The sequence below is a fragment of the Apteryx mantelli genome, chromosome 3 (genome assembly GCF_036417845.1).
Source record: "Apteryx mantelli isolate bAptMan1 chromosome 3, bAptMan1.hap1, whole genome shotgun sequence".
NCBI classification, from domain to species: domain Eukaryota; kingdom Metazoa; phylum Chordata; class Aves; order Apterygiformes; family Apterygidae; genus Apteryx; species Apteryx mantelli.
The window spans coordinates 76350678-76372442 of NC_089980.1; the positions used below are offsets into that span (position 1 = coordinate 76350678).

At 41.2% G+C, this 21765-nt stretch overlaps 2 protein-coding genes across 2 annotated transcripts; both read left to right on the plus strand.

Moving 5' to 3' along the window:
• Positions 1-1867: 1867 nt before the first annotated feature.
• On the plus strand, positions 1868-8159 carry VNN3 (pantetheinase). Its single transcript, XM_067294785.1, has 7 exons — positions 1868-1921; positions 2018-2148; positions 4057-4249; positions 4780-5076; positions 6113-6475; positions 7356-7526; positions 8040-8159. Exons 1-7 carry the CDS (start codon positions 1868-1870, stop codon positions 8115-8117), a joined length of 1287 nt encoding a protein of 428 aa, XP_067150886.1. The 3' UTR covers positions 8118-8159.
• A 3673-nt stretch (positions 8160-11832) lies between these two features.
• LOC106497918 (pantetheinase-like) lies at positions 11833-20376 on the plus strand. Its single transcript, XM_013958949.2, has 7 exons — positions 11833-12068; positions 12154-12284; positions 13614-13806; positions 15405-15696; positions 16909-17282; positions 19506-19676; positions 19933-20376. The coding sequence occupies exons 1-7, from the start codon at positions 11856-11858 to the stop codon at positions 20074-20076; spliced, it is 1518 nt and encodes a 505-aa protein (XP_013814403.2). The 5' UTR covers positions 11833-11855; the 3' UTR covers positions 20077-20376.
• The last annotated feature ends 1389 nt before the right edge of the window (positions 20377-21765 follow it).

Sequence of the window (21765 nt, forward strand, 5' to 3'; positions counted from 1 at the left end):
TAGGGCTACCATTCTCCAACACTTGTGTGCAAAAAAATCAAACCAAAAGAAAATAAAAACAAAAAACCCCATCCCCACCACTGACAAAAAAGCTCTTCCCCTCTGGAGGCTAAGCAAAAAAGGCAAAGCGAACTGAAACAAGGACATGGCTGGGAAGCTGACACTAGTCTTCAAGTCTTCACATGTGGCACGAGTCTTATTTTTTTTTTCTTGAACCCACAACTGTGTCCTAAAAGGGATTTCCTATGGCAGCTGTTTTTCCATACATAAGAAAAATGGCTTAATTTCTAGTTCCAGCAATTTTCAGTCAAATTCCTTTGTTGCGAATAGCTAGTGGTATTTACATGAGAAATACTTCAGAATTCTGCCTCTGCCCGAGCCTTTTTTGAGATACTAGCAAGACAAACTGCTCTGATACCCAGCTGAGCTCTGAAGGATCAGGGTAGCAAAGGGAAGGTATCTTCTGAGAACATCCTAGCAATAGCTCCCTTTCCTTTTGTATTGGGGAATGTAAGACTCATCCTATCATAAAAGTGCCAATCCTGCCACTGCTGGGTGTGAGAGAGATGAAAAGCTGTGAGAATCAGAGGTAGCTGCAAGGTGAAGGAATGCAGGATGCAAAAATGTTCATGGCTTGTTTACCTACCTGATTTCTGCTGTGAGGACTTGAAGCAGCAGGGATTATTGGGTCACTAATTTCTATGAAATTTATGTTCTGTCCTGAAACTCAAACTTGGCCAAACTCCAGTAAAAACCAGACAGGCTTAACTAAATCTGTGTAGCTTTATGGCAATACATTTCTTTTCCCCTCTTCATCCTTTCACATACACAGTGGAGTTGAAAGAAGGTGAAAGAAACCTAAAGAGGAATCCTGGTTTCCAGATTTGTTCAAATGGGTTCAAAAGCCTGTTCTCCTGCCATGATCTTCTATGGGCCCTAGAACCATACTTAAAAGGTTGACATGGTAAGAGCTGTGGGACATCCTGTGTGAGACTTGGGCATTTATTTTTGTTTTGCCTTTGAGCACTCCCCCTGCTAGTGCTGTGATTGTGTGACAAAATGGCATGTTTAAATACTCAACTTGTTCTACCAATGCACTTGTACAACCTGTGCACCTGTGGATGAGGGTGGACTGTGCTAGGTATAGCCAGACTACTGTCACCTAGATCAGAGCAGTTGTTCCCAAAGCCTCGTGGCACTGAGCTGGCTCTGTGCTGAGTGGGCTTGGACATGACTGGCAGCGGCACAGAGCTCAGGGCCAGCTACCTGCCTCTTGCTGCCCTGCCTGCACGAGTTTGGCCAGGAATGTGTGTATGCTGGTTTTTGCTGAGATATCTCAAATTCCTCTGGCTCGTTTTCCTGCTGTGACTTGGGCTTGCCTTCAATTCCCTTCACTGTAGCAATTCCTGTATTGCTTTGGTCCTGTAGCCACGCCTGTATCTTTCTTAAATCTGGCAGGTGACATGTTTCTTCAGCTGCGTGCAGTGGTGACTGCTCTGCCTGTGCTGTAATGCAGAATTGCTCAGTTTTTGCGGCTCCCCTGCTCTTGATGCCCTGAGGCTTTCCGGACATAGTGATTATGTCACTCAGTGTCAGCTTTCTGGCACTGTGGGGAATTGCCAGTTTTGTGCAAGAGTTTCCCTATTAAAGAAGTCACCTGTCTTTGCTTGCCCCTGTCCTCCTTTTGAGCGACTTCCAGACTTCAAATGTGGAGCTTTCTAAAGCTCATGTCTCTGCTGCGGTTCTTATCCTGTCCATTCTTGAGGCCTGTGCCCTGGACAGCTACAGTGCAGCGGTCTATGAGCACAATGTCATCTTGTCAGAGGACACTGAAATACCTGTTTCTCCTGAGGATGCCTTCATACTAATGGACAAAAATATAGATATTTTGGAAGCAGCCATCAAAGCAGCAGCCAAACAGGTATTATGACCTAGTTAGAGACATGTAGTTTAGTAAACACGGGTTATTTATAGGGGAAAAAAAATCCCTTCTGTTTTTTTGGTGTGTTTGTATTAGGGTGCTCATATCATTGTGACTCCAGAGGATGGCATTTATGGCTGGATTTTCGCAAGGGAAACAATATACCCTTATCTTGAGGATATCCCAGACCCAAAGGTGGACTGGATTCCATGTACTGATCCTGAAAGGTATTGTCTCTACTATGGAAGGGGGCGAGGGTTGATGGGAAGGAGATCTCCATTTAAAAGCGGTTATGGGTAGTTTTAAATGTGAGATGAAGACAGGTTAGATACCATGTACTTGCCATAAATAGCTTCAAACAACTTCATTCATTTTTTTTATAGTTTTTTCTCATTGTAATTCTTTTGATTTTAGTTAGTATAATCATAAAGGTCAAGATTTATTTAAAAGAAAAATATTAAATATACAGAATCTACATTTCTGTAATGTATTCCATGCATATTGTAGGACATGTTTAAGATATAGGAATATCTGTGAATACAAAACAGCTGTTATTCAAAGGGTATGCTGCACAATTTTGGATTTGTATTTTGCAGTCTGGACCCTAAATGAACAAGAAGCACAACACAGTGGCCTTTTCATTCTGTAAACATATTTTATTTCCATCAAATTAAAGCATGATATTGTTCAGCCCAGTTTTGTTGACATGCCAGTATCATAAAGGAAAGGAAGCTTAAGTTTTATTTTCCTTAATAAATTTCACCATTCTTTGAGTCTGCAATGTTTAGGTAAGGATAATTAAAAGCAATGTAGAAGAAAGAAATGTTAAACTGCCTTACTCTGGCAGCTGAATCCAGAACTGAAACATAATGTTGAATTAGCATATGTCAATATATCACTGATGTTCTGCCCCATGATGGCAACAGAAGGGAGACCTGAAAGTGGGAAGATTTACTTTCACCATGAGGAACCCCCTGTGTTCCTCTGTTATTTAATGTGAGATGAAGCATGCTAAGCTTTGAAATACAAAACCATTGCCAGAAGGATTTATAAAAGTCTTGTGGCAACAGTGTGTAATTGTTAAGGTTGTTTAAGCAATGTCTTTGGTATCCACCCCATCAGGCTCTAAGGAGATACAGGTTTGAACCTCAGGCTCCATGGAAGATGATGGCAACATTCTTCATTGTTTTCCCTGAGGCCAGTATTTCACCCATGCCCCTAGAACTGTGTGGTCTCCTAGTGTGCACCAAAAGCTTCAGACAGTTGTTCTGCAACATAATTCCAGTGATCCAAGATGCCCAAGTGATGGTCACTATCAGTACAACCAGACTAAACTGGTTGTTTAGGCTGAAGTGAATTGTGTTTTCAAATGTTTAAATATATTTAAGCTAGTTAAGTGTATTTATAATGAAGGTTTAAAAAGAATGCATATTTAGATCTGGGTAAAATAAAGCATTAAGTGGTCTGTAATTACCGCAAAAAGAGAGAATGCAATGTGGGAAATAAAGGTTGCAATTATTTAAAAGAACAAAAGAGAACTGCGGCTGGCAGGGGACTTCTGTAGATCTAAAATTGTTATCAGCAAAACATGATCCCTTCCAAAGGTATTTTCTCCATCTGAGCTTAAATGCTGCAAGACATGACAGTATTTTCTATAATGTCTATGTATGTTTCATAATTCAACTATAAATCTGATTTTTCCCTGCAGCTGTTTTGGGGGAGAATACAGGACATTTTTTTGATATAGTTTCCTCATTTTTCTCTTCTTCCAGTCACAGCCCCTCTAGTGCTTGATTTCAATATTTCCTATCTGAAGGTTCTCTTAATGCATAAACAATTAAAAGATTCATTAAGAACTGGGTTTCTAGAAGTGAGATCAAGAAGGACTGTGGAACTGGAAGGGTTTGGAAGTACAGTGTGAAAGCATAGATAGAAGAGCCTTTTTCTATTTCCCACACTTCTACAGGCTCATCATTAATCTATTATTGTCTTCTTTTGATTAACAGAAAACAATTATCTTGTCTTAGAAATGACTAATCTAAACCTATCATTCTTGTGGTCTAAAGTCTTAGTTTTGGCATTTATACTGAACAACTGTTTTTGATGTTTGATTTCCTTTCTTCTCTGCTGATTAGATTTGCTCCTTCACCAGTGCAGAAGAGGCTGAGCTGCCTGGCAAGGAATAACTCTATCTATGTGGTTGCAAATATGGGAGACAAGAAGCCTTGTAATTCCAGTGATCCAAGATGCCCAAGTGATGGTCACTGTCAATACAATACCAATGTTGTCTTTGATTCAGAAGGGAAATTGGTGGCTCGTTATCACAAAGTAAGACATTTTTGCAAAGTTCAGGAAGTACATGATCCTCAGGAGAGTAAAGATGTGAAACAAAAGCAACTTCCCAGGCTTAAATGTATTTCTATAGTCATTATTTAGCAGGCATCAGAGGGCAAGTAAAAGTCGTTGCCTTGAGGGAGCTTTATTCCTGCTATTCTGAAATAGCAAGTAATTGCATCAAATTAATTGAAACTCAGAAAACCCTGTGTTTTTACTGCTTCTCAGTAGGAAGTGACACATGAGATGGGAAAACTGTAATATTATAAATTCTTGATAACTAAATGCAAAGCCCCTTCACTGATACAAGCCAGATCCATGGATATTTGTGCTTGACTTCTGTTGCATGGTATGAATTTTCCTTTACAAAATGAAGGTATAGCAAGTTCACAAAACCTTATGCTCCATTATCTGTGGTTAAGTGAATATCAGCACTATTTTCAATATTATTGTCTGATGTAAGTGGTTTAATTTCTTTCTTAATCTTCTTTTTTATTTCCCCATTCCTTCCTTTCCACAAACAGTACAACCTTTTTGTGACAGAGAAACAGTTTAATTATCCCAACGAGCCGGAATTTGTGACTTTCAATACATCCTTCAGATACTTTGGCATTTTCTCTTGCGCAGACATACTCTTTCATGACCCTGCTGTGGTGTTGGCAAGCAGATTTCAGGTCGACAGCATACTATTCCCAACAGCTTGGGGTCATACTCTCCCACTTTTGTCAGCTGTCCAGTTCCACTCAGCGTGGGCTATGGGAATGAGTGTCAACTTTCTTTCAGCAAATACATGCAACTCCAGTTTGGCTATGACAGGTAATGTGATATTGGTCTAATTGATCTTGTTCGCATGGGTAATATTTTTATCTATGTAGGCCTGCTGACCTGAGCAGAAATATCCATAAACTTTAAGCACACATACACATGTCAACAGGATTAGGAAGGAAATCAAAACGTGGTGTGTGTAAGAACTCAGAAATGTTTAAATTAATTAGAACACCTTTAATTTTTTGTTAAATGAGTAGTACTGAAGTGTAATGCATGTGATTCATTATCCTCTGACAACTATCTTGAGGTTTACCAATGCTTTGTTTTCTGAAGGCCAGTATTTTTTTCTCCACTTGGTGGAAACCTAGTGCTGAGAAATGTTCTCCATGAGTCTTCTTGCAAACACTGCTTCTGAAATGGAGAGCTTGTGCAAGGTTTTCTATTTAGGCTCTGTTTTCACTGTATATTTTTATGAAAAAATGCTAGAATTCGCGCATGAGTTTAATGAACATGTGCTTACAGAAATGAGAAAAGCTCACTGATGTGGCTAAAAAGTAGTCCTAAACTTTGCCCTCCAAATGAGAGCAAATTTGGGCCATTCCTATTGTTCTGAGTCATTGATAACCTTAAGTCATACAGCCTATATTCTTCGTGGATGGGTTTTCTCTGGGTTTTAAAGATGTATTTATATGAACAGCTTGCGCATATATGTGACTTTTGGTAACCTGTTTTTCCTTAAAGAATTTTTTTGATGTGACAGTATTACCATTCACTCTAATCAGAAATACTGTTGTCAAAGAGACAAGGAATTTAACTCAATGAGGAATGAGCTTCAGTCACTTAAATCATATGTAACGGCATATAATTAGTGCACTAATCTTGTTGCTTACGATACATCAGAGTTTGGTCTACTTTCCACCGGCTGCAAAAAGCATTGGATCAGGATTGTAGTCTGTGAAGGTTTAATTTAGTTATGAAAGAGTCTGGTCAATATTAGAATAAAATTTGGTACGTGTTTAATTAGTAAAGACTACTTGCACCACACACTTGCTTTCATATTGAGAGTTTTCTGTTTTTATATATTTTCAGGGAGTGGTATTTATGCCCCAGATGGTCCATTATAATACAGAAACGGAAAATGGTCACCTCTTGGTGACAGAACTGAGTTCACACCCACGTCTGTCTCCCACCTATCCTGCTGCTGTTAACTGGAAATTGTATGCCAGCAGCATCAAACAGCTTCCATCAAATGACCACCATTTCAGTGGAGTTGTTTACCATGATCTCTTCTCCTTCACCGAACTCGCTGAACCTGAGGGAAATCTTGCCATTTGCCAGAAGGACCTCTGTTGCCATTTAAATTACAAGATGGCAGAGAAACAAAAAGATGACATTTATGTTCTAGGTGCCTTTGATGGGCTACATATTGTTGAAGGAGAGTATTATTTGCAGGTAAAGGTTTTCTATTCTTATTTGGACAGAGGGAGGGCTGGAATATTCTCTTTTCACCCCTTTGCATTTGTCCCATTTTTGACCGTGGTAGTTTATGAGGTTACATTTTTTTAGGCCCCCACCAAACATTTGTTTTCTTCATGAGTCATTTTGACTTTATTGAGGATATCGCTTCTGCTTTTCTGTCTATGATACAAATTATGAAAATCAAGACCTTGAGTTGATCCTGTGCTATAACACTTCAAGGAGGTTTCTGTGTTTGTTTACAAAAGGGGAGAGATCTTAGAGTTCTTGCTGTCTCAATAGGGTTGCTCTTGTCACAACAGAGAGCTAGTTTCTGCTATGGGTGTTATCACTGTGCTAATGAGATGCTCCAACTTGTAATAATTTAATAAAATTAAGAATCTATATATGCATATAACCTTTGTATTCACATGTATTCATTCTTTAGATTTCTATATAATGCTTTTTCTAATATGCTACATCTTTATATCTTCTCTTTATATCTTCACAGTATTCCCAATAGAGTAGGCAAATAGGTATGACTTAATTTTATTTAGGAAATGGAGAAAGCTGAAGTAACTTACCTAGGTCACAAACTGTTCAACTTCTGTGACTAAATGCATATGCATTATGCATCTGTGTACACATAAATACACATGTACACACAGACACTGTGATTTGCTGTGATGCTGGTGAAGAACTGTCTTATTACAAAGTTTCAAGTGCCAATAGCATCCATGGATGCCGTAAGTCTAAATAAATGAGTAGATACATTGGATCATTCCTTCATCATGAGAGCTTTTCGTACTATCAAACCCAGCTCTTGATTGTTTAAAGCTTAGAGGTAAGTTGCTTTTCTGTATCCTCTCCCCCACAGATATGCACGCTGCTGAAGTGTAAAAGCACAGACCTGAAAAGCTGTGGGCAGCCCGTAGAGACTGCTCAGACCAAATTTGACATGTTCTCCCTGAGCGGCATGTTTGGCACTAACTACATCTTTCCAGAAGTCCTGTACAGTGGGGTTCACCTGGCCCCTGGGGAATTTGAGGTAATGTCATACCCTTGCAGGTTGTCAGACTTGCAACACAGATGGCCAAAAAGCCACTACAAGACACAGGAGCAACTTGGAAATTATCAGTGCCCTCTATTTCAGTAATTGGCTTGAGTTCAAGGTAGCTTTATTTCTGCTTAGTTTTCCTGATTTCATTCCCAGAGCGTTGCTCACCATGTCTGAGTAGGCCAGTATAGTCAGTCCATTTCCCTCATTCATTTCAGCCCTGTCCAAATGATTGGAGCTCCTATGGACTAAAGGTAAAATCCCAGATCAATACCTAGTTCCACAAAAGTCTAGAACAAGATGTTTCTCAAGAGAGAAAAAGTCTAGTTTTTCTCAGACGTTATGGTAGCTCTATGGGAGTAAGAGACTCAGCTGTGCTTTGCTTTGTCTTTTTTCAAGATGTTGCTTAACTAGGTCAACATTAGTGAAAATACTATATTGTGTCTGTCATGCAATAATACTGCTTTGTTGATGTTCCTGTTTATTTTACTTTTCCATAATTAGATGTTAACTGATGGACGTCTGATAAGCCAGACTCGTACATCTAGGCCAGTTTTGAGTGTAACCCTCTTTGGGAGGTGATATGAAAAGGACCCACCACACGCAGAGCAAGCTTTGCCGTAATTTCACTGTAGGTACTTTAAGATCTCATATGTGTGTTCCTGTGATGCTAATTAATCATAATATTAATTAATGTTAATGCCTATAATTATAATGGCATTCTATATCTCAGGTTGTGCTATCTAATAACATAGTCATTGAACATTGATTTGTTGGCTTGATTTTGCAGCAAAAATAAATTGCTATGCTGGACAGCTCTGTATCTATTTTTGCCTGGTATCTTTTGATTGTCACAGGCTTGACCTTGCTCTCACTGGGGATAATAGAAAATAAACTCCTCTGACTTTAATGGTTTGGGATCCAGGCCCATAGCAGTGGACTGTGGCCCAATAACAAAGTAGTTTTAATCTTTTGAAAAAATTTGGGGGGATTAGAGATGAGTCCTGGAATTCTGTTCAGCCCCATCTCTAAACATGCCCTATTTTAAACCAGAGATGAGTAGAAACTCTGAAGGCAGATGGGTAAACTTTTAAAAGCTATCATTTACTTTGAAAAAGAAGGAAAGCCTCAAAACACTGTTGCTTCAAAGCTGGATATTCAACTCAGCCCACATGGTTGTAATATTTTTCTGTGTCATGCCCTAAATTACAGTTTGAGGATCCTGCTTTTCCTGGCCACAGTTTTAAGGTGTGGAAAATGACCTTTCCACAAAACTAAGTGAAAACTGTGCCATCTTTTTCGAGCAGTCAGTTGGGTCCCTATAAAAAATTCTCAGAAATGAGCAACTTTGCAGGTACCTGTCTGTCTCCCAGTGAAATGGTTGCTCATGCTGACATGAGGGAAGGTCAGGAATTTGCAGGCAGGTTTTGGGAAAGGCTAGCTGGTAGCTTGAATAGATTGAGTACACTTGCATGTGTGTGGGTGCAGACACTGCACTGAAAGCAGAGTGTACTTTCCAGAAAACAGCAACAACAACAAAACAACTAAAAAGGAGGTGTGTTTTGGAGTAGATTACTTCAAGTGGTACGGCTAAGATTTCTACATAGAGTTAAGTATATTGTTTGTTCTGATGGTTTGTTTTGAAATAAAAACAATGTTCACATTTAATCTGACCAAAATCATAAAAAAAAGACTTAGTGGACATAAAATACTTCATATTTGAACAAAGTAAACAAAGCAAACATTGTAAAAATCAGATTTGAATTTATAGAAAGGTATTAAATTGTAACACTGTGCTGCAGTTCATATAATAGAGGTAATGGAGAACACACTTATTTTGTATGAAGAAAAAGTACCCTGCCTCTACATTTTTATCTGAACCCTAGTACATGGTGTTCTGTTGTAGCCAAGCAACATAACCATGTGTGCTGTTGTTAAAAAGGGATGGCTTCTGATCTCCCCACCCCTGAGTGCATGCTCCCACTGCTTCTGTGCAGTGATTGCATAGTTGCAGGTGTCTCCCCTCACACAGGTTTTTCCAGAAGGAGATTAACCCTTCAGATAAAGAGTAGCCTTCCACAGGATCTCTCTCAGCACAAGAAGCAGGACCACAATTGGAAGGCAGGCTACCTCTACAGCTAAGCTGATTTAACATTGAATTATATCCTGTTTTACACAAGTAAGTCCTCAGAAAACCTTCATCCTCAGACAGTAGCAGAGGGAGCACAGGGGTGAGGAGAAAGAGCGGACTGGGAGAACAGTGGTGTGAAAGGCAGCAGGAGCTCTAGGATGAACTTCCCCATATGCTACCTATAGCCTGCACTGCTGTAGTTTCATAAGGTTTTATTCAGCAGATTTATTTCTTTTTACCTGGGTTACTTCTTTGGTGCTGGGTGACCTCCTGGTTTGGCAGGCAGTGGGTGGTGGTGCCTGCTGGCACAGAGGCAGGAAGGATTGCCTCTGGCCAGCTGAAACCACCCTGTCCTGGCAGCGTGGGGCAGTGCTCCATCCCCTCTGCCTGTCACTTTTTGCCCTTGGTCAGTCACCTTCCTGGGTTGACTGTTTTCTTAGCTGTTCCTAAACAACAGGACATTTACTGCTTCCTCTTTCAGGCTTGTGGCTAGTTGTGGTTAATGTCACCCAAACTGTATTTCAGTTGATGTGAAAATCAGAACTAATAATAATAATAATAAAAAGCTTCCAAGCTACATTCCTTCAGTTATCACCGAAATCTCTATTGAAGTCTCTAAAAGGTTCACATTTATGGCTCCTGAATGAGCATATATCTATATGCTATATCTAGCAAAGTACACAGAAAAATACTTAAATTAGAGGTGAACATTGTCAGATGTGCATTGATATTTGTAATGCTTGAAACCTTCAGTCAGCACTATTCTTGCAGGGAGCTCTCTAGCTTTTGCTTTCATGCACAGCACTTCTGGATTAGAAGAGACAGCTCTACAAAGGGAGCCTGCTGTAAGCAGAAGACAGGCACCCTGTTCTGCTTTCTGCTATTCAGGAAAAACCTTTCCCAAATGAGAACCCTGCTCGTACTAGAGTGTCTTTTTTTTTTTTTTTTTTTTTTTTGTGGAAAATGTCATAGGAAAATGTATTTGTACTGAACTGAAGTAAAGGGTTAAAGGTGAAGACTTCTTCAATAAGCATATCTTTTCTGGGCATGGGGAGTGTAAGTTGAGGCGCAGGCATCCCAGGAAGTCTGGGAAACAGCCTGTCCTTCTGCTTCAGGCAAGGAGGTACTTGGGAAACAGCCAGGCTGGCAGCTTACCTGCCTGATTTCAGAGGAAAATATTCCCTCCACATGCATATCTTCTTGTGGAAGGCTGTTGAAAAGTAATCTATAGCAAAACAAAAGCTAAGCTTTGGCATCTTCATATAGTCAGATATCCTCAGATGATATTTAGAGCTATTCTACAATTTAGTTGCCCCTGTTGTATTACCTGTTTTAGTGTGAATGAAGCCAAAGCTTAATTTTTCCTCCTGGCATAAGATCATTTTGTGTAAGCACTGAGAGATGAAGCAACTCAAAATGTAATCAAGTTCCTTAAATTCTCTCTCTCTTTTTTTTTTATTTTTTATTTTTTGGTGCCCATTCTATCAGTTTGAAAGTTGTGGAAAGTATTTTGTTCTGTTTTAATTTCCGTTCTGTCAGGGGCACATTAAGTGTATTTCATCTAAATACATTGGGATAAGGTAATGACTTTGGTCTAAAGAAATTCTGGGAAGCAAGCTACAAACAATGGCATGTAGTATAGGAGGTGAGGAATGTAAAGACCCTGGAATAAAGCAAATGGTTCTTAGGGCCCTCATTTTTGCCATTCAAACTTCATAAAACACTTGGTGATAAAACCACCCTTTATCTGGGTATCAAAGCTGAGCCAAAATACACAGCAAAAGTCTATAGCAATGTCTGTTTAAAAAAAAAAAAAAGTGCAATGTAGAAGTGTGTTGAAATTGGTGACAGAGAAAAACATGACAACAGAATTAAGACAACTCTTTCTAGTCACATGTTTGATAACTTATTTCTGTATTGGTCCAACTACTCTTGGCATTGCCAGCAGTTTTGTGACTGCCTATTTAAGCTGCCAATTTTAAAGTATCTTGAGTTGCAACATCCTTACAGTGTAATGTGCTTTCCCATTAGGCATCACAAATGTTGATTCCAAGGTAATGCTTTAACAGATCAGCACTTTGTCCCTCCTTTCTTTAAGTTAAACTTTACCCTTTTCTTTTATGTGTATGTTCCTTTTTCACTGCTTCTCTGTGACTGGGAGCTTTCCTAGGGAGTACAAGGCACCAGCCATGCTCGCTTTCCAGCCTCTGGTACAGGGCACAGTTCTCGCCCTCTCAGTGCTCCAGGCCGTTGCCTGGGACAGCTTCACTGCGGCCGTGTACGAGCACTCAGTGATCCTGCCAGCACTCACTGACGAGCCTCCCTCTCCCGACGATGCTTTGGCACTGATGAACAAAAACATGGACATCTTGGAAGGAGCCATCAAGGAAGCCGCCCGACAGGTACTCGTTGTACTATTAGCACCTTCTGCCAATTCTCCTGGTTACATGGGTACTGGTGACCTCTTAACGGAGCCTGTCCTGCCAGGGTGCCCACATCATTGTGACTCCTGAAGATGGCATTTATGGCTGGCGTTTCACCAGAGAAGCCATCTACCCCTACCTGGAGGATATTCCTGATCCAGAGGTGAACTGGATTCCCTGCACCGATCCCAAGAGGTGAGTCCTTCTGCAGTGATTTATGTGGTTTCAAACTAGTGTCTCACAGAGAAGTGAGCTACTCTCAATAACTGTGTAAGAACTGCTAATTCTTCTGATATCAGGGTAAGTTTCAATAATAGCTGCATAATGTGATATCAAGGTAAGCTGCATAATAAAATAGGTAGCATGTGCATGACCAATTGAAAAGGGAATCCTGTGGGGTGGTTTTGTTTTGTTTTAAAAAGCATTCTGAATAAGGCACTATAAAGAAGAATTCCTTAAACAATATACAGAACTTGGGTTGCTAAGTGTAGAGGAAGCTTCCTCTTTGCATTTATAAAAGCTTTGTTGCCAGAATATACCACTTCACATTATGCTTTCATTTTTTTTGCCCGCACTATTTAGACTAAAGCTAATTGAAAATCTTGTAACAAAAGTTTTTGATTATTTATTTACTTATTGCTGGCAAATGCTATGTTCAAATAAAAGCATACATACCGTTTTTATGGAAAACTAGTTTCTGAGTAGCTAATAACTGAATGATGAGTTCATTAGTCAAAGTCCAAATCTCTGAGTGATGCAAGCCCAGAAACTTCAAATCTTAGTTTTTCACAATTAAGATAAGATCCTAGTTACTAGAGTCTCTGTGCTCTGAAACATGATCAGTCATTCAAATATCATGTTCCAGCAAGGACATGACAACCTACAGCTGAGCACTGCACTTCATGTCCCTTCATCATGGAAAAAAGTACTGGAGTCACAGAGCCACAGCTATGGTCGTCTGCCCTTTTCACATGTGCATGCTTGATAATGAGGTCTTAAGACCATAGTATTATAAATCTGAGGACATTCCTCAATGGACTTGAGATGAAGATTATTAATGTGAGATGAATGCTGGGAAACGTGCACAATTTGCACTTTTTGAACATAAGTAACTTAAGTATCCACTACCTTTTATTGAATGTGGTGAGATGTACTTAGACATACTGCCACCACACACTATTCCAGTTCCTCATGCATTTAGGTTTTGTGAAAGTAGGTCTGTGTATTGCACTGCAAGAAGAGTGCTGTGTCCAGGGGTGCCCTGCCCTGTACATAGCAAGTGTATTCACAGAGCAGTTTGGAGGCATCCCGTGAGCCTCCCAGGGCATTTCTCTCCGGGTGCCGGTGGGAGGGCTCCGGTGCCTGCCCCAAGCACGGGAAGCACCTGCGGGAGTGCTGCAGCTGCTGCACCTCTCTGCCCATGCTGCCTTGGGGCAGGATCAGAGGCGCTGCCAGGGGCCCCTCTACACTCCACCCTCTCTTTGTTTGTCCTTTTTATTTTTTGTTTTGTCTAAAACATGTTAGATTTGCTCCTGCTCCAGTGCAGGAACGACTCAGCTGCATGGCCAGGAATAACTCTATCTATGTGGTGGCAAACATGGGGGACAAGAAGTTGTGCAACTCCAGTGATCCCAGCTGCCCCAGTGATGGTCGCTATCAGTACAATACTGATGTTGTCTTTGACTCAGAAGGGAAATTAGTGGCACGTTATCATAAGGTAAGAAATCTTTTTGGAAAGACAGGAGCTATTTTTCCACAGTTTCCAAAATGTCTCCTTTTCAAAAGTGAATTTAATGCCATTTATTTGTCCCATGGCAGTTGTCTCCCCCCCCCCCCCCCCCCCCGGTTTCGTTCATAATTTAAAAGGATACTTCTTTTGCTGGGAGATATTGACTCTAAACCTGTATATGCTGTGATGTTTCTAAAAGAAAGCAGACTAGAATGAAAAATGTTTGCTCAGGTCCAATTTAGTGGAAGACATTTTTGGCTGACTTCCTCAGTTTATTAACTACCTTTTACTGGAAATCTTGCTGCCTGAGCAAGGAGGGGGGGGGGGGGGGGACAACTTTAGTTTTCAGTGCCAGTGTTGCCTCAGACTATTCCTTTGTATTCCAGAAATTTAAAATGTTATCTGCTTCTTATCTTACAGGCATAGTCTGATTTGAGGCAGACTGGCCTCTCTCTCTCTTTCTCTCTGTCTTCTCTTATGTTTTATTTCGGCCCAATTTTTGCTTAACAGTAATTATTTGGATATGCTGAGAGTAGAAGGAGATGACTGAATTGAAACAATCATACCCAGTGAAAGTATCCTTTTTTCGGTTTTGTGTACCTACCTGCAAGGTACATCGAAGTTGTCTGAGGTTAGTGTGCCAGATATCATGCTGACAAGGATAGTCTGAAGTCAGTTGTTTATTTAATGCACTTTGGACTCATTACTTCACCTACTTCTCCACGGACGATGCCAAGGTATTTGCTTCTGTGCAAACTAGGTGAGGGGAAAACTGATAATTGCTGGAGTGAAGTCCCCTTTGCACCAGCCAGGCCCAGCCCAGCTTGGAGCTGAGTTCCAGGTTCAGATTTGAAATGAATAAACATGAACCTGCTTTCTGGCTTAGTTACATGTGTTTGTTGTCCCAGTGACTTGGACAGTAAAAGGACTCTTTCAGTAAAGTCAAACCTTAAGTGAGAATAAAAGTTGGAAGGAAAATGTTGCACAGCTGAGAAAGTCTCATGCTTGCATTTTCCTGTCAGCTGAGACCATCTGCCTCTTTCCCACCATTGCAACCTTTTTCTTCTCTGTTTTGGGGTCTTGCTGTAATGTTGCACACTTCCTCCTGGTACTGTGTGCTTCCAGTCCTTCCACGCATCTCTACATCAAGGTCACCAATTCTGTCTCTTTCTTTTCTTTCTTTCCTCTGTGTTCCTCTTCCATTATTATGTCTCTTCTTTGTGTCTTTTGGGTTGTCAGAGTTTTAAACTGCATGGGGAGATTGGAGAGGGTATTTTCATGGGAGTAACAGGTGGCACATCAAGCCAACAAATCTACAGATAGCAAGCTGCTTTTTGTCTAGATGCCAGGACAATATATGTCTCCCCATATTCACCTTTTGGGCACTATAGTGATCATCCAATTTTAGCCTGTCTTTCTACATATGAAGAATTCAAAAACAGGTTAAAAAGCTTCTCTAGTCATTCTGAATAGTTTTATACAATGACACGAGGATATTGCAGGAGGTGTGTTTAACTGTTTTATCTCTCTTTATCTCGTTCCTTTTTTTCTTTTTTGCCTTATTTTTTTCTTCCTCTCCCCTACAGTATAACCTCTTTATGTCAGAAACTCAGTTTAATTTCCCTAAAGAGCCAGAAACTGTCACTTTTGAGACACCCTTTGGGAAGTTTGGCATCTTCACTTGCTTCGACATACTTTTCCACGACCCTGCGGTGGTCCTGGTGAGCAAGTTACAGGTGGACACTGTGCTGTTCCCGACTGCTTGGATGAATGTCTTGCCTTTTTTGACTGCTGTTGAATTTCACTCTGCCTGGGCTATGGGCATGGGTGTCAATTTACTTTCAGCAAATACACACAAAGTTGGCTTGGCAATGACAGGTAATTAATTTTAACTTTGTCTAAAAAATCTTTATAATCATGATTCTTTATTCACTGTTCTACAAGGTGGTTTTTGCAGAAGCTTACAATGCATTTATGTGGAAGGTGAAAACTTCAGTCACCAAACTTTAAACCTGAGGAGTGCTATCTCAACTTATGCCATACAAGGCACAGCAAAATTCATGGTGTCTTCTTTTCTCCTCCCTAGCTTCTTAGGAGCTTCCTTTCCTCCTTTTACTGCCTCTAAGCAAGTAGTAAGTTAAGCTACTGCCCCTTCTATCTGAGTAGAAACTTCTGAAGCTTAGGCATTGTTCCCTGCCACCTGTGATCCTGCTATTAAATGCAGAATTGTAAATATACTTGCAAACCCAATGCATGGCCCCATTTATTCTGGCCAAATGCAAGATGTGTTTGTAGCTGTATTTAACGTAGTTGTGGGAAAACTATTAAAAACAAATTTTCAGGCCTGTTGCAGAAATGCTGCTAATAATGTGGTATCTCTTAAGAGTGTGATACTATGTTTTTCTAGAGCTTAGCTCATGGGATAATTAATATATTTTAGCCAGACAGTGTTCTTTATTGTGTTCTGAAATCACAGTATTGCCTGGGGCTTCATCTTTGAAATGCCAACAGTCCACTGCTTGTTATCCATATTATGTGACTGAGGGGCAGAGCTCTTCTGCAATGTAGGGTGTGACATATGTTCCCTTGTAAGTGCATTGATTTCCCTCCCTCATTTGGCGCTGGTCGGGTGTGAATTCCCCATGCAGGGAGGAGTTCTCAACTGGTGTAAACTGGACTAGAGAGCTGCTATATCCTTCCATGTCCATCAGGATAGGCCTGTGATACTTGCATGTGTTACGTTTTGGACATTCTCAACTTGTGGATGGTCCTTTTACATCAGCCAGCCCAGAATAGAGACATTCTCATGCAGCTCTGTGTATAGGAGGAAAGAGAACTGAGGAGACCGTAAATAAAACCATAAGGTAACCCTCTGCCTTTTGGCTACACTAAGCAGACTTCATGCGGAGACATAAATGGTATTCTTTGCCAAAGCATGATCTCTGTGAACTGGGTTGTTAAAGTTCTCCTTTGAGGACACTAAAATTTCTGCAGTACTTATAAAATGGTGAATACACCAGCAATGGAACAATTAAAAGGACAATATGAAATGTCTGATTCTTTTTGGACTCAAAATTGTGCTCTCCTCAGGGAGTGGTATTTATGCACCAGACGGAGCCAGAGCATATTATTACAACATGAAAACAGAGGATGGTCACCTCCTTGTTGCTGAACTTAGTTCACATCCTCGCCTATCTCCTGCCTACCCTCCTGCTGTCAACTGGAGCTCATATGTCTCAAGTGTCAAGAGATTCTCACCAAATGACCATGATTTCAGTGGGCTCATCTTCCATGACAGATTCACTTTCACTGAGCTTACTAAGTCTGAAGGGAATCTCACAGTTTGCCAGAAGGACCTCTGCTGTCACTTGAGCTACAAGATGGCAGGGAAACGAGAAGATGAATTTTATGTGCTAGGTGCCTTTGATGAACTTCATGTTGTTGAAGGACAATACTATCTGCAGGTAATAATGATTTCTTTTAGGGGCTATTATTTTAGGAAGCTTCTTTAGTGGGAGAAACCTTCAGCTCCTGATCAGGGTGGGGGGGAAGGACCGTGACTTTCTTCTTGTGTTCTGCAGCTCTGGAGTCCTATTTATCAGCAAGGAGAAGTAGTTACTGAAATGTCCAAGTCTGCTTGCCTTTAAATCCAGCACGCCCCCTTCCTCTCCCCTGCTAAAGATCTGAAAGGGTTGTGGGTATCATTTTAGGGAGCAAAAGGGGTAGGTATTAGAGTGATACACTGGTCCAGAGCTAAGTTCCTGCCTCATATTTTTGCTAACAGTTGCACTATCTATACAGCTCTTACAGGAGCACACACACGTCAACAACAGTAAGACAACATCATGAGTCTCTCTGAACCCTTCAGAGCAGTCATCTCTCATCCTTCTGCTTCTCCACAACAAGAGTGAGGCTGCCAATCCCACCCGAGATGGCATGCCAGTGGACCTTTCACATCATCCTGAGGGTGCATATAATACCCAGCATGTCTTTCTTTGACTTTGAAATGTGTGTAGACATCTGCGTTTACACAGAAATTGCCTGAGAGAGGAAAATTGGCATCTTGTTCTGCTTAAGCTCTGTTGCAGTGGAGAGGTCTCTAAACATCCTTTAAATTCCCAGAGTGCACTGGCCGTTTCTTTTTTTTCTTAGGCAGCCAAGGACTGGTACTCTGTGAGTATCTATAGTAAGTGTTCTGAATCTCTCCAAAAAATCTTCATCAAGCAGTTGCTCTTTAAAAAAAAATAAAATCATATCCATCTTTATGAGATGCTCTGCTAATTTGGATTCTCAAAGATGTTAACGTTTTGTTATGACTCCGATCATAGCAATGAGGCTTACAGAAATGGCATATAAGTTTCACAGAAATGCCCATTCTTCCAGTCTCCCAGTCAAATGTTTGGGAAGACAATCAGTTACACTGTGGTTGAATTTGCTTAAAGCCATATTGCAAAACCTTCTTTGCTTTCATGGTTAAGTTATTGTGCCAGCAGGTTAATCATTCTTTTATTTACTTACTTCTCTCTGCCAACAGGGTCCTTGTGCACCAGCTGGTGCAGAAACCACAGTCTAGGGGAGGCCTTAGCCAGCTAATAGCTCATCTAATACATTTAAGAAGGTAGCTTGAATAGAATTGGTGTTCTTAGTGAACTTGCTTGGAAAATTTATTTCAGTCCTTATGAAAGTGGGCAGATGGTCTCTACCAGTATTGAGTGTTCTAGAGAAGGCAGGAATTTCTGCTTTTCCCCCTCATTAAAATTGTCATTTCCTTAGAGCAGACTGAGAGAATTAGATTCTTTATTCCCGCTCATTTGCACTTCAACAGTTTGCTGATGAATAGTAAGTACATTTGACGTTTGCAAAGATGCTTTTTCTGACCCCCTAATATCTAACACAAAAAGAGACAAACTCCTCCCTCACCTGCCAACAAAGCCAGGCAGCATCCTTTGAATCTTCACAGGAGTGCTAGCCCCATATTTTTGTTCCTTCACGTTGCCCATAAACATCCATCAGATTAAAGCTGGAGAATTAGCCCTCAGGACAAAAGAAAAGTCAGTCTACATTACCATCGCTGTTTTCCTCCATGTGCTGCAACTGCTAACTCAAAGGTGTAACAGGGGATGCTTGCTTCGTTACCTGGACAGCTATTCACCAGGAGCTGGATGGAGATAATCAAAGTCGCTTTTCCCATAGACTACCAGGCCCTCTCCTGGGTTCTCACTAGCAACATGTACAAATGCCAGTAAAAGGTCCTGAGTTTACAGTTGTACAATGTACTTATGAGGAGAACTGTTTCATTTGTTTCATTCTGTTCCAAGTTTCCATCCACAATCTCATCTCAAGACATGTGAAAAGGGAATCTTCACATAAAAGAACTGGGAATTGGAAGAATTAGTGGAAGTGACAGGACTGGCCTTCAGGCATGAAATAAATTGCTCTGGCAGAACTTTCACCAGAAACTAAGGTTATTTCTATCTACTAAAGCAGTGCAGTTCTGGAACATGCTCCAGTCAGATCAAGGGATGAAAAAATACACTATGGCTAAAAGGAAGTTGCTTTAAAATTATGAAAGATAGCCTGTGCCAGTCACCTTCTCTGTCACACACTAGATCTGATGACACAAGAGTTTCCTACCAGAGTGTTTCCATCTTGCTAAATATGTTGTTGTCGTCTTCTCTCCCCCACAGATATGCACGCTGCTAAAGTGTAAGAGCACAGACCTGAAAAGCTGTGGGCAGCCCGTGGAGGCTGCTCAGACCAAGTTTGACATGTTCTCCCTGAGCGGCACGTTTGGCACTGACTACGTCTTTCCAGAAGTCCTGTACAGCGGGGTTCACCTGGCCCCTGGGGAATTTGAGGTAATGGGATGCCCTCAAGCCATCGCACATTAGATTCTCTGGGGCTTAGTCATGGAAGAAGCTGTCTCGGAAAAGCCAAAGAAAACTTGCTCATAGTGAGTAATCAGATTTATTCACTGTCTGCTTGATGAAGTCACTGGTTTCAGTGAGCTACATGGTTTGACATACCTTCTCATTGTTTGGTCACATCTTTGTAAGCTTTTAACTTGTTCCTATGAGTACTCCTCTATATCCTTCCCTTTTCTTTTTCAATTAGGTATCGAGTGATGGGCGTTTGATAAGTAAGATAGGACCAACAAAGCCAATCGTCACTGTGACACTTTTTGGACGGTGGTATGAAAAGGATCATCTGAAACAAGACCCACAACCACCAGCCTCCCCATGCTGTTACCATAATTGAGGTTGTACACCATTGACATCATGTCCAAATGAGATATGACATCATCGGCTAAAACAATCAGAATTATCTTTCTTAATTCCAGCTGCGCAAGCTTCTCCTCAGTGTGCTTTGTTTAGTAATAATGTATCATTCTTACTTTATTGCTGCCACTTATTGAGAAGTAACCCTTTTATATTAAAGGGTTACTAATCTTTTATCAGTTTTAAATAGCAGTTGTTTAGCTCTGCTTTCTGGATTTTGACCTTTCTCTCCCTTGGACAGCCTGTATTGTGGGCCAGAAGATTAATTCATATTTCAATATCACTGCATATTTTATAATTTCGTATTATTATGAGACCAGTAAGTAAAGGAGTGAAATAGGTGATTCATGATACCTCTATGCAGACAAGCTCAGGCATGTTTTGTCTCTGCTCTACAGCTACTACTACTGACCCGTACAAGCCTGTTCCCTCACCTCACTTGTACAGTTCTCTCCTATTTGCATTGTTTTGGCTTGCTTGCCCATATGCCCCTAGGGCACGGTCTGTGGCACCTTGTAGCACAGAATATTGCAGTGTGGCGGTGGATGAGGAGCTCCAGTCAGAGAGCCAATCCTGACCCAAAACCTATTACCTCTTCCTCACCAGAATTGACCATGAATCACCATTTTTTTCTGCAATCTCTGTTGGACCAAAACTTGGAACTGAACCTTCAAAATACTTGGCTTGCCCTTTCTGAATAACAGCTTGGCTGCAAAGCACTGGCTATGTGGGACCCTCCTCAGTGCTGGAACTGTTGGCACCCAGTGAAGAGGTCACGGAGTAGTGACATGGTGTCACATAGCAACTTCTCTCCCTCCGAGCTCCTCTATTTCTTCCTGGCCATATAACACCAGCATATGTGAAACGCACCTTTTCCTCTGTTCCTGCACGATAATGTTGCCCTGCAAATCCAATAACTTCAAGGATTTTAGATTCCTGCTTGAGGTCAGCTACTCCCTGGGAGAAGGAGCTGTTCATATTTTTGTTTCCTTTTCTCCCGCCATGGAGACCTGTGCTTTGCTGTGGCTGGAAGCTTCCTTCAGCAATGCCACTGGTGCGTCTCAGTGTATGAAGCTGTGCATCTCTTTCTGGAGCTGTGCCTTTAAAAGGGGTCAGGCACCTTTCCACTTTCTTTGTGCCCACACTGGCACCACTGCTGTTCCCAGCATGGTGGTCTCACAGTCCTCAGCCCCATACACTTCACAGAGGGAGCTGGAGAGAATTTGGGAATGCAAATGTTGTTCAAACTCCAGTGTTGAATATCACTGCAGAGCACCATACAGCCCTTTCTTTTTTGAAATGTGAATAGACATTCAGAGTCAGGCTCTGCACTCGCAGGGCCTGAGTGGGCAACAGCGTTTGGAGGTGCTGAAGGCGGTTGCCTGATGGAGGCAAAGCTGCTGCAGCAGCATGGTCCCAGCTCCAGCCAGCAGCCAGCCAGAGCAGCTATTCCAAGTAGGCACACACGCACACAAAATGTGCACACACCTATACAATTCACATATACACAAGGCTGGCCACACAGAGAAACAGAGACTTGGCTGAGATCCCCTGGCCTCCAAGAGTTGGAGATAACTCACAGACCCTCGCTCTCTCCAGTCTCCGGCCCACACTTAAGGCCGCCTCAATGCCATCACCAAAGCCCCTTAGCCTACTTGCTTGCCGATCT

Excerpts from the sequence above, each read along its gene's own strand:
- LOC106497918 (XM_013958949.2), top strand. The coding sequence starts at position 11,856 with ATGCTCGCTTTCCAGCCTCTGGTACAGGGCACAGTTCTCGCCCTCTCA. Across the intron at positions 12,069-12,153 it reads TCAAGGAAGCCGCCCGACAG|GGTGCCCACATCATTGTGAC; the intron begins GTACTCGTTGTA and ends CTGTCCTGCCAG. Across the intron at positions 15,697-16,908 it reads AGTTGGCTTGGCAATGACAG|GGAGTGGTATTTATGCACCA; the intron begins GTAATTAATTTT and ends TGCTCTCCTCAG.
- VNN3 (XM_067294785.1), top strand. The coding sequence starts at position 1,868 with ATGGACAAAAATATAGATATTTTGGAAGCAGCCATCAAAGCAGCAGCC. Across the intron at positions 1,922-2,017 it reads TCAAAGCAGCAGCCAAACAG|GGTGCTCATATCATTGTGAC; the intron begins GTATTATGACCT and ends TGTTTGTATTAG. Across the intron at positions 2,149-4,056 it reads CCATGTACTGATCCTGAAAG|ATTTGCTCCTTCACCAGTGC; the intron begins GTATTGTCTCTA and ends TCTGCTGATTAG.